This window comes from Crocodylus siamensis, chromosome 2, assembly GCF_052110815.1.
Source record: "Crocodylus siamensis isolate JL-2025a chromosome 2, ASM5211081v1, whole genome shotgun sequence".
NCBI lineage: Eukaryota > Metazoa > Chordata > Crocodylia > Crocodylidae > Crocodylus > Crocodylus siamensis.
Window position 1 is genome coordinate 47,343,168 of NC_143396.1, and position 13,341 is coordinate 47,356,508.

General features: G+C 45.7%; 1 protein-coding gene across 3 annotated transcripts in view; it reads left to right on the plus strand.

Annotated features, from left to right (window-relative positions):
- The first annotated feature begins 372 nt into the window (after positions 1–372).
- The window catches only part of FAM114A1 (family with sequence similarity 114 member A1), a 73,662-nt gene continuing 60,693 nt past the window's right edge, over positions 373–13,341 (plus strand). For 2 of the 3 annotated variants that reach the window (XM_090035760.1, XM_090035762.1), the window contains exons 1-2: positions 750–892; positions 8,895–9,241. In XM_090035760.1, the coding sequence (XP_089891886.1) occupies positions 8,903–9,241 (339 nt within the window). In that variant the 5' untranslated portion in view covers positions 750–892; positions 8,895–8,902. The other variant, XM_090035761.1, reaches the window with a different exon arrangement.

Here is a 13,341-nt window from a genome sequence, read left to right on the forward strand (position 1 = left end):
GGAAAATTCGGTTTTTAACTAAAATAAAATTGTCAAAAGTGTGTTTTTTTTGGGGGGGGGGGGGGACATTTGTTAGCAAAACAAAGCCTCCACTTTTTACCTCAACATTTAGAATTTTTGTCCGACTTTCCAGTACAAATATGCCACTTTCAAATCAGATCTAACACTTCCCTTAGCCTGGCAGTTTCCTGTTCATTTATGTCTTAGGATATGGACAAACAGACCGTGAAAAATAAGACAAGGCTAACTTAAAAAAAAGCTGCACACTGTTGTAACAGCCTAAAACTTGGTCACCCTCGTTCAATCAGTGTCAGATTTCCTCCTGAGTGACTGACACCGAGACCCGCCTCGGTTGCAGACCCTGCCCGGCAGGCGTGGTCCGTCCAGCCCGGACACGTGTCGTTTGGCCACGGGCGGCCGAGGGCCGTGCCCTAGGACCCAGGTTCCCCGCGCGGCCTGGGGGGCGCCTCAGCACTCGCGGCCCAATCCTGCCTCCCATCCTTACAGCACACGGGCCTGAATGCTTTCAACGCCGCGCCCAGGGCAACTGCCTCTTGCTCTGAGGACGGGAGAGCCGATCTGGCTGCGCGTGCCGAGGCGCTGGTGCTTCCCGGAGCTGGCGGCAGCCCCTCCCGCCGCGAATCAACCCGGGTTAAGGAAATGGCGCGAAAAATCGGGAGCCGGGAGGTCACTGGAAAGAGGCGCAGAGTCTGGGGTGCTGCCTTCGACCAAGCGTGAGGTGGGGACTGAGTGAGACGCCCCGCGGGGCGGGAGTCGAGGCCCAGCCCCGCAGGCGGGGGCGGGAGCTGCCGGGCCCAGTCCCTGTCCCGCCTCCCAGCTCTGCCCGGCGCTGCCGACGTGGCGGGCGGGCCCCGGCTGGAGCTGCGGAGCGGTAAGGAAGGGGCCACGCTGCGGCTCCCACCCTCGCCTCCGCGGGCCCCGCGCTGCGGGGAGTAGGGGGCAGCCCCGGGCACGGCGCTGCCCCGGCGCCCCGCGCAGCGCCTGCCCCCGCTCCTCGCCGGTCGCGACTGACAGTGTGACACCGCAGGGTCCCGGGGGCGGCGACCCGGGGAGGGGAAGGATACTCGCCCCGTGCCCATGTGAGCCGGGGCAGGGCGGCTGTGCCCCCAGGAGCGGGGGGCAAGCAGCAGGGGGCGCTGGGAGCCAGGGGCAGGCAGGCGCCCCCCCCACCCATGAAGGCTCACCCCAAGACGCCTTGGGCCGTCCGCCTGCCTCACGGATCACTTCAGCTTCGTAACCCAGACAGAAAGGGGGCCTGAAAATAGTGAAAGTGTAGGAAACACATAGGGGGCGCTGGTGCCCCCCCCAACAGTAAGCGCTCTGGATGGTAGGGGGCACAGAGGGCGCATCTGCCCCCCCCAGTTGACTCTGCCATGCTGCATGCAGAAGTGCTGGCACTTCAGCTGCCGTGCCACTGGCACGCTCAGCGACCAGCCACTCACTCCAGTTGCCAGCTGGCCACTGTGGGACCCACTCCCTGGTTGTGCCTGCCCAGACTCAGGAGGCACCGGTTGCCCATGGGTGAAAATAATAATTATTGTTATCATTAGCTCTGGTAAATGAGGGCTGATGCTAAAAGGGCCGCCAGGAGTCTAGGTACAGTGCTGCCAACAGGGCCCAGGGCAGATTTCAATTCTATGTAAGTGGGTACAAGTTAGTGGAGGACTGAGGGCAATAGGGCACCATCTCACTTGACACCGAGAGCCCTGATTCTCAGTCGGGGGATGTCAGGAGCCCTGATTCTCAGCCAAGTGCCCCAACACCCTGGGTTGCCTCGAGAGCCTTTCAAAGGTGTGGCAGGGCTGCTGCACAGGTTCTGTACTGGTTGCTGTACAAGCATGGAGCATGAGATAAATCCAGGGATTCCCAATAGACTTGCTCTGGGCTTTTTGAGTGCTTTACAACAGAAGAATCACCCTATTACTTTTCCATAGTTAAAAACAGAGCAAAAACTAAGCTGTTTTCCAATTGGTGCCTCTAGTCCTTGAGAGAATGGAAGGATGCCTTGAGTCTAAAAGGTTGAGAAGCACTGACCTACAGAAATAACATTTTTCAGGGGTGCCTTGAGTGTAACAATGAATGCCTTGCAATTATTGAGGGGTTCCTTGATTCCATTTTCTCTCCTTGCAAGTTGTTTCTAGCCCCCATCTAGGATGACAGTGTTCTATGCTTTGCTTCTTAGGGAAGAGGCTTAACCAAAAAGTGCTTGCGTAAGGAGTTTGATTGTTTCACACATGATCTGGTCCTACAAAGACTCAAGTACACGTATCACTTATCGTATGAACAGACTTATGTTTGTATATAAGCCTTTGTCAGATCAGACCCATAATTAGTTGTTGCTGCCAAGTTACACCCTCCAGTATATACATGCAAGTCCAATGATATCATTAGGAGTTGCCTGTATCCTTATGTGATGCTACCCAGGCCACTATATAATAAGCACTCTTAAATCAGTAACAATATTTACCATACATTTGCTTCATTATTTGTGGTATTTGATATACTCAGAATGGGAAAGACTGCAAATGCTGTGGTAAATGTAACCCCTGTGAGTTGTAAATTCCCTTTTTTCCTACAGGATGAAGTTCAGTGCAGACAAATGCAAGGTGCTACACAGTAGGAAGAATTATCAAAAACAAATATAAAATGGGTGACACCTGGATAGATAGCAGATCTGTGGAAAAGTACTTGGAAGTTTTGGTAGACCACAGACTGAATATGAGTCTGCAGTGTGAAGCAGCTGCACAAAAGGCGAATGTGGTTTTCGGATGCATCAGTACAAGCATTAGGTGCAAGACACAGGAGGTGACAGTGCCTCTATACTCAGCACTAGTTAGGCCTCATCTGGAGTAGTGTGTGCAGTTCTGAGTTCTACATTTAAAAAAGGTTAGAAAGGAATTTTACCCCATGATCAGATTGATTTCCTTTGTAAGGGGTTTTGCCTTCCTCTGTAGCGGGGGGGCATGTAGCTCTCTACCTGGGATCTGTTGAGCATATATTGACAGCATTTCATAGAAACAGGATGTTAGCTGCTGTAGCTCCCATGCTTTACCTGTGGCTAGTTAGGGTGTTAGATCTGTGTGTGCCGGGGTTGTGGGGAGTCTGATGTAGCGTTTAGATTATGGATTGTATTGGAAGATTTGGATAAGGATGATCCTGCCTTAGGCAGGGGTTAGGACTAGATGAGTGGTTTTCAACCTTATTTCATTTGCAGACCCCTAAAAAATTTAAAATGGAAGTGCAGACCTCTTTGGAAATTTCAAATAGGGGTGCAGACCCCTTTGAATTATAAGTGTGGCTGTTCACATACTTTTGATTGATCATAGTCTTCTTTTGCAGACTCCTTAGATATAAGTTGCCAGACATATGTGGGCCACAAGTTAAAAACCACTGGACTAAATGACCTCTGGAGGTCCTTTCCAGCTCTACTTCTCTGTGGTTCTATGATTATTACCTGATGACATACAATAAAATAATGCAAAGGACATAGATACTTATATATAGAGAGAGATATATAGTGTATTTATTGTTCAGTTGTGTTCTTGGATCTGTTCAGGAGGTGAAGAATACTCTGTTCTAACCTAAATGAACAATACAGTTTAAACTCCTAAGCGTATTAAAAATGGATTAATAAATTCTTTTTTCCACCTACGTCCCAGTCCAGTAGAGCTGTGATTGATGCTTTTGATACTATTTTTATGCATCAACCCAGTTTATAAATTTATATGGTAGACAGGATTCTTCTGGATCCCTGGCAGAGATCTTTGGATCTTTTCTTGTTGCATAGGCTCTTGTTTCTTTGCAGCTTTTCTTGTATGTATCCTCTCTGTCAGAGCCTGCATGTACAGAAAATGCCACTGAAATCAATGCAAAGAGAAGGTCTACTCTAGATGAAGGTTTGCAGGTTTAATTTATGCCCTGCAAGTCTGTGTGTAGACAGGGTATTAGAATGAAAGCTCTTCAGGGCAGCAATTACGTCTTCCGTGCACAGTGCCAGGTATACTGATGGTGTCAATGACCTTAATTACTCTATAGTATTCCCTTTGGACTGTGCCAGTGCCACTCCTTAATCAGCTGTAGAGGTTGCTGAATAGTCACTTTTTTCCATTCCTGGATTCTCAGTGTACTGCCTGTACTATATTCACGAGACTCCTCTGTAGCAGCACAGAGAAATGCTAAGAAAAAGAGTTTCATGTAGACAGAACCATAGTCTTGATAAATTTCTCTCTTTTTGTTTAAAAAGAACCAGAATCAGACACATGAAACATCTCCAAAGGTACCTTTGAATAAGAATATAAGGAAAAAGCTGTATTCCAAGGCAAGTAAAATGCTATGAAGAACAACCACACTAGTTTGTGTGTTTTCTGTTTCTTTGTGGGCATTGTTTGGAGCAGAACACAAGTAACAGAGTAAGCTGCAGAGAAAATAACAAAAATTAAGGGGCTTTTATTTTGCAATAAAGTAATAGCAATGCTCAAACAAACTTTCTCCCTCCTCAGACAACAACCAACAAACCCAAGTATTGCTGACCCAGCTGAAACAATGACTTCCAGAACAAAGTACCACCATCTGGAATTCTAAGTAAATAAAAATCCCTGCTCCTTCCTCCCACCCTCCAAATGCCAAACCTCTCGGACAAATCACAAGGGAGCCATGAGAACAATTAATACGTGGTCAAACAGTAATGACTTCAGGGACCATGGTCAGCCACACCCAAACCTCTCCCCAACCTGGTGCTTTGATATCCTCACGGTTTTATTCAGAGTACACTTCCACTAACTCCCTGTCATCTAACTTGCAATCAGTTGGCCAGGGTATAGGAAAATGTGCCATCTGGGACTGATGAAAATGAGACCAAGAGCTGCATGTCCTCTGCATATCAATGGCACTGTAACTCAAATGACCTTTCTCCTTGTGGCCTTTCTTACGCATTTGACAGAAAAGGAGATAAAATAAATATCTGTGGCAACTCTCACAAAAGAGCCCTCTGGAAAAATGAACGGTCTCTCCAAAATATACTCAGGGATCCAATGGACAAAAGAAGGACTGGAACTGCTCAAATTTTGCCCTCAGAAATTCTCGGGTTGTAAGCTTAGAAGGTGCTCAAAATCAACCTCTCCTGCTCATCTTGTGGTATCTGACTCTTTTACATATTTTCTTACCTATGTACATAGTTTTCTACCTATGTGCTGTTTCAGTGACTTAGTCGTTGCATAATTTAAATTTAAATTTTTCCTATGAGATTATAAAAAGACTAAAATTTATGTCAGTTAAAAAATATTGAAAGTGAACTAAGGTGCTTTAGTTTGAAATACATAGGGTTTAAGTCTCCTTACTAGCACCAGTTTAATTCTGAGTGCTTCCACAGAGGTGCATGTATTCTATAGAGTGTAAAAGATCACAGTGTGGTTCTGTTTATGTCAAGTGGAGTGCCCCAGGGGTCAGTCCTGTGGCCAGTTTTGTTCAATGTCTTTATCAACGACCTGAAAGATGGCAGAGAGTGCACCCTCAGCAAGTTTGCAAATGACACCAAGCTGGTGGGGAGTAGTAGATACACTGGAGGGTAGTGACATAGACAAATTGGAGGATTGGACCAAAAGAAATCTCATGAGATTCAACAAGGACAAGTGCAAAGTCCTGCTCTTAGGACAGAAGAATCCCATGCACCAGTACAGGCTGGCCAGCAGCTCTGCAGAAAAGGACTTGGGGGTTACAGTGGACAATAAGCTGAACACTGAGCCAACACTGTGCCCTTGTTGCCAAGAAGGCTAATGGCATACTGGGCTGCATTGGTAAGTGTGTTGCCAGTAGGTCAAGGGATGTAATTATTCCCCTCTATATTCAACACTGGTGAGGCCACATCTGGAGTACTGTGTTTAGTTTTGGGGCCCCCACTATAGAAAGGATGTGGACAAATTGTAGAGTCCAGCAGAGGGCAACAGAAATGGTTTGGGGGTTAGGGGATATGACTTATGAGGAAAGACTGAGAGAACTGGGCTTATTTCATCTAGAGAAGAGGAGACTGAGGGGAGACTTAATAGCAGTCTTCAGGTACCTGAAGGGGGTTCAAAAGCAGATGGAGCTAAACTGTTTTCAGTGGTAGCAGATGACAAAACAAGGAGCAATGGTTTCAAGTTGCAGCAAGAGAAGTTTAGGTTAGATATTAGGAAGAATTTTCTCACTGGGAAGGTAGTAAAACACTGGAACAAGGTTACCAAGAGAGGTAGTAGAAGATCCATTTGGTGGGGGGGTTTCAAAACCTGGCTTGACAAAGTTTTGGCTAGGATGATCTAGGCTGGTCCATGCTTTGAGCAAGGGGGTGGACTAGATGACCTTCTGGGGTCCCTTCCAAACCTAACTTTCTATGATTCTATATCAAACTGATTCTATGTATAATTTTAAAAATTATGAATATATCAACTTAGGTATCCAAGATCCAAATTGCATGCCACCAACATTTAAAAAGAATGGTATCCTTAAGTGATGTAATTGACCAGAGGGAATTTGAATAGGAAGTTTGTTTGCTTGTTTACATACAAAATTTTCTTATATCTTAACTAATACGATAGTAATAATATCAGAAAAGCCACATCATAAAAAAGTTCACAAGCTTAACACATTTGTAGGGCACCCGGATAATAGTGGGTGTAATATGAGGATTTTACCTCCTATAGAATACATGTGAGCATTAGACATCTGTATTTAAAATAGGAGTCCTGATTGGCTTCATCCTTTTTTATTTCTGTCCGTCATGATTCATTCCATTTCTGTCTAATATTTGCCTGCTGTTTTATCATAGTTCCTTGGCTTGCACCTAATGCACCTTGGATTCCTAGGTGGTCTACCATCCAAATACTGGCTGTGCTTAGTTTTCAAGATCACATGCATTCAATCCATTCCAGACATAGGCTCTCTTCTAAAGTAGCTTCACTGTTTTTTGAGAGCTACACCACTTTTACACTAGGCACACTGGTCAGAGAAGATAATCAACCCCAGCCTCTCCAAAATATATGGGGGTTTTTTGCCATCACTGATGGTATAACACACAGCTCGGTTTTGGTTCCATATAGAAATTACTAGGTGAAGTATTATGAGTCATGCTATACATGAAGTCAGACTCACTAGATAAAGGTGGCCCCTTTTCTCTGTAAAATCTCTCTGCCTTCTGCCTGATTGTGTCTTCATCACAACTTGTTTGTTTTGTGCAACTGCTCCTCAGCTCTGTACCTCCCTCTGTCTTCAGGTCTTCCAGAGGCCAAGCCTGAATATCTTTTGGAAGTGCTGAATGACTTTCCTATTTAGGCTGCCATTTACTAAACAAAACTAGGATAAGATGCTGTTCGGAGGGTGTCTGTTTTATCCTAGATCCCTTTTAAGTTGTTTTGGTCTTTATGTTACTCACCTGTTTCTAAGTTATTGTTTGCTTATTTTAAGGTGCCTTGAGCCTCTGTTGGAAAGAGTGGTATATAAAATTAAATAAATAATTCATGTCAGGGAAAACAGACTGCCAGACTCCAGTCATATCACATATGCCTCTGCATAGTTAATGAAGATTATAGTAGCAAATGAAGGAAGAACTTAATTTTAAGTTAACCAGTGTGTTTATTGTCTTTCCTATGTCTGTCTCATGTTTTAAATTCTGAATAATTTTTGTGGATTTTTTTAACCTTTAAACTTAGTTTTCAATGTACAACAATCTCTTGTGCTTGCTAGGCCTGATTCTGATTTCATTCCTGTGGGGCTAGCATGGACATCGCAGGCAATGTGTGTGTGGTGCTATGGTGAATTTTTGCTTCTTGGACTCCAGTCTGCTCTGTAGATTGGACCTGTCTACAACAGAAATTAGAGCAGCCTTGTGACTAATTGTACTTAGGCAGCACAACTCTGGCTGGCTGTCTAGAATACAGACTTGTCTGGGCATCTCCCTCTCAACTCTGCTCTTTAAACATTCTTAAAAAGAGCAAAAAGCTATATAGAGTGCTTTTTAAGGAAAATTTACCTCAAGGGTTAACTCAGGGCCCATTTACAACTGATACAGTAATGTAAAGATCTTCACAAGTGCAGGAACTGGCCATTCCTTTTAGCTCTGGTTTTCATCATCATGAGTAAAATCAGAATCGGACCTACTGCAAAAGGGATTTTCTAAACCTGAGAGAGTCGCCAAGGTACTTTTAAGAATGGATTTGCATAGACAGTTTTACAGATCAAATACATTTTATAGCAGAGATGAATATTCAAGTAATATTTGAAAATGCTTTACAGAAATATGTAATAGTATCATGGTTCAAAGTTAAAATAAAAAAGATAGGAAAAGAGAAAAGCCATATTTTCAGATGAGATTAAAAATTTTATGGAGTGCAGGTGAGGTAGGCAGGTCCTAAAAGCAGTGTTCCAGGTGGCAAGGGTTACAGAGATGTTTTTCCCCACTTAAATTGGTGCAATAATGGGATAAGACCCAGTGGGTACTGATGCTAAACAAGAAGGAAGACGAGAAGGAAAGAAAAAAGATGGGTTTGGTTTATGGAGCATGCTAAATCTAGAAGACTTCTTTGGAAACAGTCGTGGTTCAACAATCTATACTGACCTTGCCCACCTCATGTCTTGTTGACAGTAATTGGCATTCCATCAATGCTAGTTATGGATGGGGGGCTATAACTGGCCCTCAGAAATGAACCTTCATGATTTCTGTAGATAAAACACGTATATTGGTAATATACACTTACGTTGTCTCTTATTTAATTTTTACCATGCTGCATACCTGCAAGCATTGGGGTAAAGCTGCTTTTTAGAATGGTTCTGTATCATTTAAGTGTTTCTGGAATTTGAAATAACTGAGTAGTTAATTTATATATCTGTGCTATTTTTTTAAACAGAAACAAAAATGTCCGGTGACACAAGTAATGCAGTACCCACCAAAGGAAAACCTGAAGTAATAGAAATGCCTAGTAGTGATGTGTTGCCTGGTGATGAAGCACTACATCATGAAGTGACTGGGATACTGCATGGGTCTTCACAAGATGGAGAAAAACAATTTTTCCATAATACTACTAATGGACAGGAAGGAGACCCAACTATCACTGAGCATCCTTTCACTGAGGAAGTGAAAAATCAAACTTCTAGCACAGAAGTGACTGAGAATGTAGCCACTGACTGTAGCGAATCTGTGAGCCTTGATCCTGAACTTGAATCTGAAGTGACACCAAGTGAACAAAGTAATCCAGTAAGTGACTCTTCAAAAACATCTGTTCTGAGGATAATTACCTTGCTATACAAGACAATCATGAGTCTGGCTCCCTACTTGAGGAAGAGGGCAATTCTGTCAAAATTATATATTGATTGTAGTATCAGCAATTAAGAAATAATGAGCATCACTTTTTTTTTTTTAAGAAAAGCCTTGGAAATTACATGTAGAATTCTCTACATTGAAAATACATGTATTATTTATATTGAAAAACAGCTCTTACAAAGTTAGGAAGTGTCAGATTTTTATTTGTCTGTCTTATCTTAATTGGCTTCCCTGTGCATGTAAACATAAGACAGTTATGATACAGTCTTTAATCATTCACTCTCATGCTGGGTTTTCTGCAGAAGCTCTGCCTCCCCCAGTAGACAAGATAGAGCCACAAGGTTGTAGAACTAAAGCTGCTGCTAAATCTGACACTTCCTAACTTCTGACTTTGCAACCTCATTAATATAATTTTAACACAGAGGTGCTAAACCTTCAGCTTGTGGGCCAGATGTGGCTTGCAGAGTCATGGCATCTGGTAGGGGTGTGCAAAGCTTTGGTCCATGATTTGATTTGGAGAAGATTTGGCCCGATTCAGAGATCGAATCACCGAATCCGAATAGGATTGGGTGGAGAAGAAAAAACTCTGAATCGATTTGGAGCCTCTGAATTGATTTGGAAAAGATTCAGAGATTCAGAAGGCAGTCTTTCAGGGGAACAGAAACTAAGAGGGAGGGGGAGCTAGGGGAAAAGACTGACATCTCTAGCTGGCCAGTAACTGTGATTGTTCACTGAGTCCCCTTTCAAACACACTGCTCTGGGGGAGGGACATACAAACAGCATATAAGCCTCAGTCTGCAGGCTTTCTGTGCCTTTTGAGAGTTGTTTCTGCCTGAGCAACTGTGTGTAAAAGGTACTGGACTGGCTTTGGCTTCCTACCTAGTCAGTCTCCTGCTACTTTCTGTTCTTGGAAAAGATTGGATGTAACTTACTAACTAGATCCCTCTACTTATCCCTATCCAGTCCATTTCTTTCATTTTATATTTGTTCTTGGGCGGTTTCCCCACATTTTTTAAAAAAGAAAGCTGTGTTTTTCCTGGCAGTGTGGTCCATCACTGCAGGAAAGACCCTACATTACACACGCTCACACACATACATCATAGAAGAAGTCAGATATTATTAAACACAACACAGAAGAAGTCAGGCATCATAAAAGAAGAAGAGATTATGTATAGTTTTATTAGTTATAGTTACATACAGACTAAACACAACATCAAAGAAGTCAGATAGAGAGTCAGATTATTAAACACAACACAGAAGATGTCAGACAGCCATACATCGGAGAAGAAGAGATACTATTTCAGTTACACACACAACAGTAAACATAACACAGGAGAAGAAGTTAGACACAGTCATACATCAAGGAAGAAGAAGAAGAGGAGAAATATTATTAGTTATTTACACACACAGACATATTTTCCAGCACAGGAAAGATTAATGTAAAGTGTGCTGGAAAGGCAGGTGCCAGGTTTCTGGCAGGGGAGGGAGATGGGCTAGAAGAGGTAGGGGGACAGCTAGAGCTGCAGGTCCCCCCCAAACCCAAACATAGACACATCCTCTTTCCTGGCAGCCATGAGTCTTCTGCTGCCAGTGGAAGCAAAGAGGTAGGAGCAGTACCTGTCCCTGCACCTGTACCACCTCCCCTAACACCAGAAATAGGCACCAGCAGCAGAATGACAGTCTCTTCCACCCCAATTTCATCTCCCAGCATGAGCCTCCCACTGCCAGAAGAGGATCTGGATCTGGAACAAGGGGACCTGAGTGCCCTAGGTAAAGAAATTCTGGGGACTGAGGGGGAATCTGAGTTTGTGCTCCACACCCCTCAGCGTTCCCCTAGACCCAGGTCTCCTTCTCAGGAAGGCACCTCAGAGGAGGTTGTGGAGGCAGGTGGCTCAACTGAGTCAGCTCCTCCTTTTGTTCTGCCTCTGCCTGCTGAGGAATGAGGCAGGATCCCCACCCTCAACCCAGAAGTGGGGAGTAATGTAGTGTGGGATCATTTTGAGGTGGTATATGATCCCAAATATGCTATCTACCAGCACTGCCAAAGGCAGATCAGCCAGGGCAAGAAGGTGAAACACTTCACGCCCATGGTGAGTCTGCTGAATCTAAGGAGACAGCACCCCCTTACCCTTCTTCCTCAGCCTGGCACCAGTGGGAGCGTGCCCAAAGGGAAGTCCCCTGCTTCAAAGCTCCCATCCCCATAAAGCAGAAGGAGGCCACCCTGGAGCGGTGGGGGAAAGCCAGAGATAAAGGGAGGCATGTTGCAGGGGTGAACAAGGTCATCCAGAGCTGGGGACATGCTTGCTGTGGATGGCCAACCCTTCTTAGTTGAGTGGCCAGAGTTTAGGAGGCTCATGGCGCTTGTGGCCCCATCCTATGCCTGCACACACCACCCTTAGCATGATGGTGGTGCCTTCCCTGTATGAGGCATGCAGGGAGTACTTGAGGGAGGAGCTGCGCAAGGCAGGGCCACAGGTAGCCTTGCACTCCACCTCCAACATCTGGAGCAGTGGGGGTGGACATCACTCCTACCTCTCCCTCACAGGGCACTGGTGTGATCAGTCAGGCTGTCGGTGGGTTCTCCTTCAAGCCAAGGTGATGGAGGAGTCCCACATGGCAAGGGAGATCATAGTGGCCATGAACCACATGGTGTGGGGGTGGCTCGGTGGGCAAGGCGAGCTTATCTGTGGATTCATGGTCACCAACAATGGGGTCAATATGGTCATGGCCATCCATGATGCCAACTTTGTTGGCATCTACTGTGTGGCACAGAAGCTGCACCTCATAGTCAGGGATGCCTTGGAGGGGGACAGGGCTGCCAGTGATGGCACTGTCAATACCACCCAGCTGATTTTAAAATGCAGGAAGGTGGTAGGCTACTTCCACCACAGCATCAAGGGGGGCAAGATGCTGTGGGAGAAACAGGAAGAACCGAGCATCCCGCAGGACAGAATCATGCAGGATGTGGAGACTTGGTGGAACTCCACATACCTGATGCTGGAAAGGCTGGTGGAGCAACAGAAGGCCATCCATGAGATGGCCTGGCTCGGGGGGATTGGGATCAGCGACCCCCTTAACAGAGCTGAGTGGGATACCATCTCCCAGATCTTGGTGGTCCTCAAGCCCTTCCTCGAGGCCACCGAGACCCTCATCGCTTGCGATTTCCTACTTAACCAGGTGATCCCCGTAGTGAAGGAACTTGAGGACCAAATGGAGAAGTTCCAGGGGATCAATGTTCTTGGCTGGGGCAAGCCACTGTCACCAGATCTACAGGTACTGGTGAGATGGCTGAGGGAGGGCATCAGGAAATGTCTGGATCCATAGTCTAGTATGGTCCACATTCTGGTAGGCATATGCGACCTGAGGTGTGAAGGGGAGCATTTGCACTGGCAGCACCGAAATCCTCCATCACTGGACTTGGGTGCTGGTCAACAGAGTCAGGGAGGCAGAAGGGCAGAGGCAAGGGGATGTGGAAGAAGGGGATCCACTTTCCCATGCCAGCACTCTCAGCACCAGCACTGGCCAGTCTCCTCCACACCAGCTACTGCCAGCGTGGGCCAAGGGCATGGCTTCAATGTTGGGGTCCAGACACACCAGACCCCAGTCTCAGGCAGGTAGCACTGAGGCTTTGGTGGCAAAGTAATAGGTATTTCAGTGATTCCCCTTTATAGTCTATGGCTGAATCTCTGAAACTCTCTGAATCAGTGCCAGATCTTCAGAAGCTGATTCAGTTGAATCAATTTGGGACAGTGATCTGAATCTCCGAATCAAATCGCTATCCTCCGAATCTGAATTGAATACTTCCCCATTGGCACAGGCCTAGTGTCTGGCCTGTGGACTCCCCATGGGTCAGGAAATTTAGTGGCAGGGGAAGGGTGACTATTAATACTGCTGTAATCCCTCTCCACCAAATCCCAAACCATGGGCCTGGCGCAATGGGCTGGAGCCCTCTCTACCTTAATGGCTCCACTAGAGAAAGGCCATATCCTCTGTCTCCTGCATGGCTCAGTCAGGCTTCCCCCTACATGGGGCTG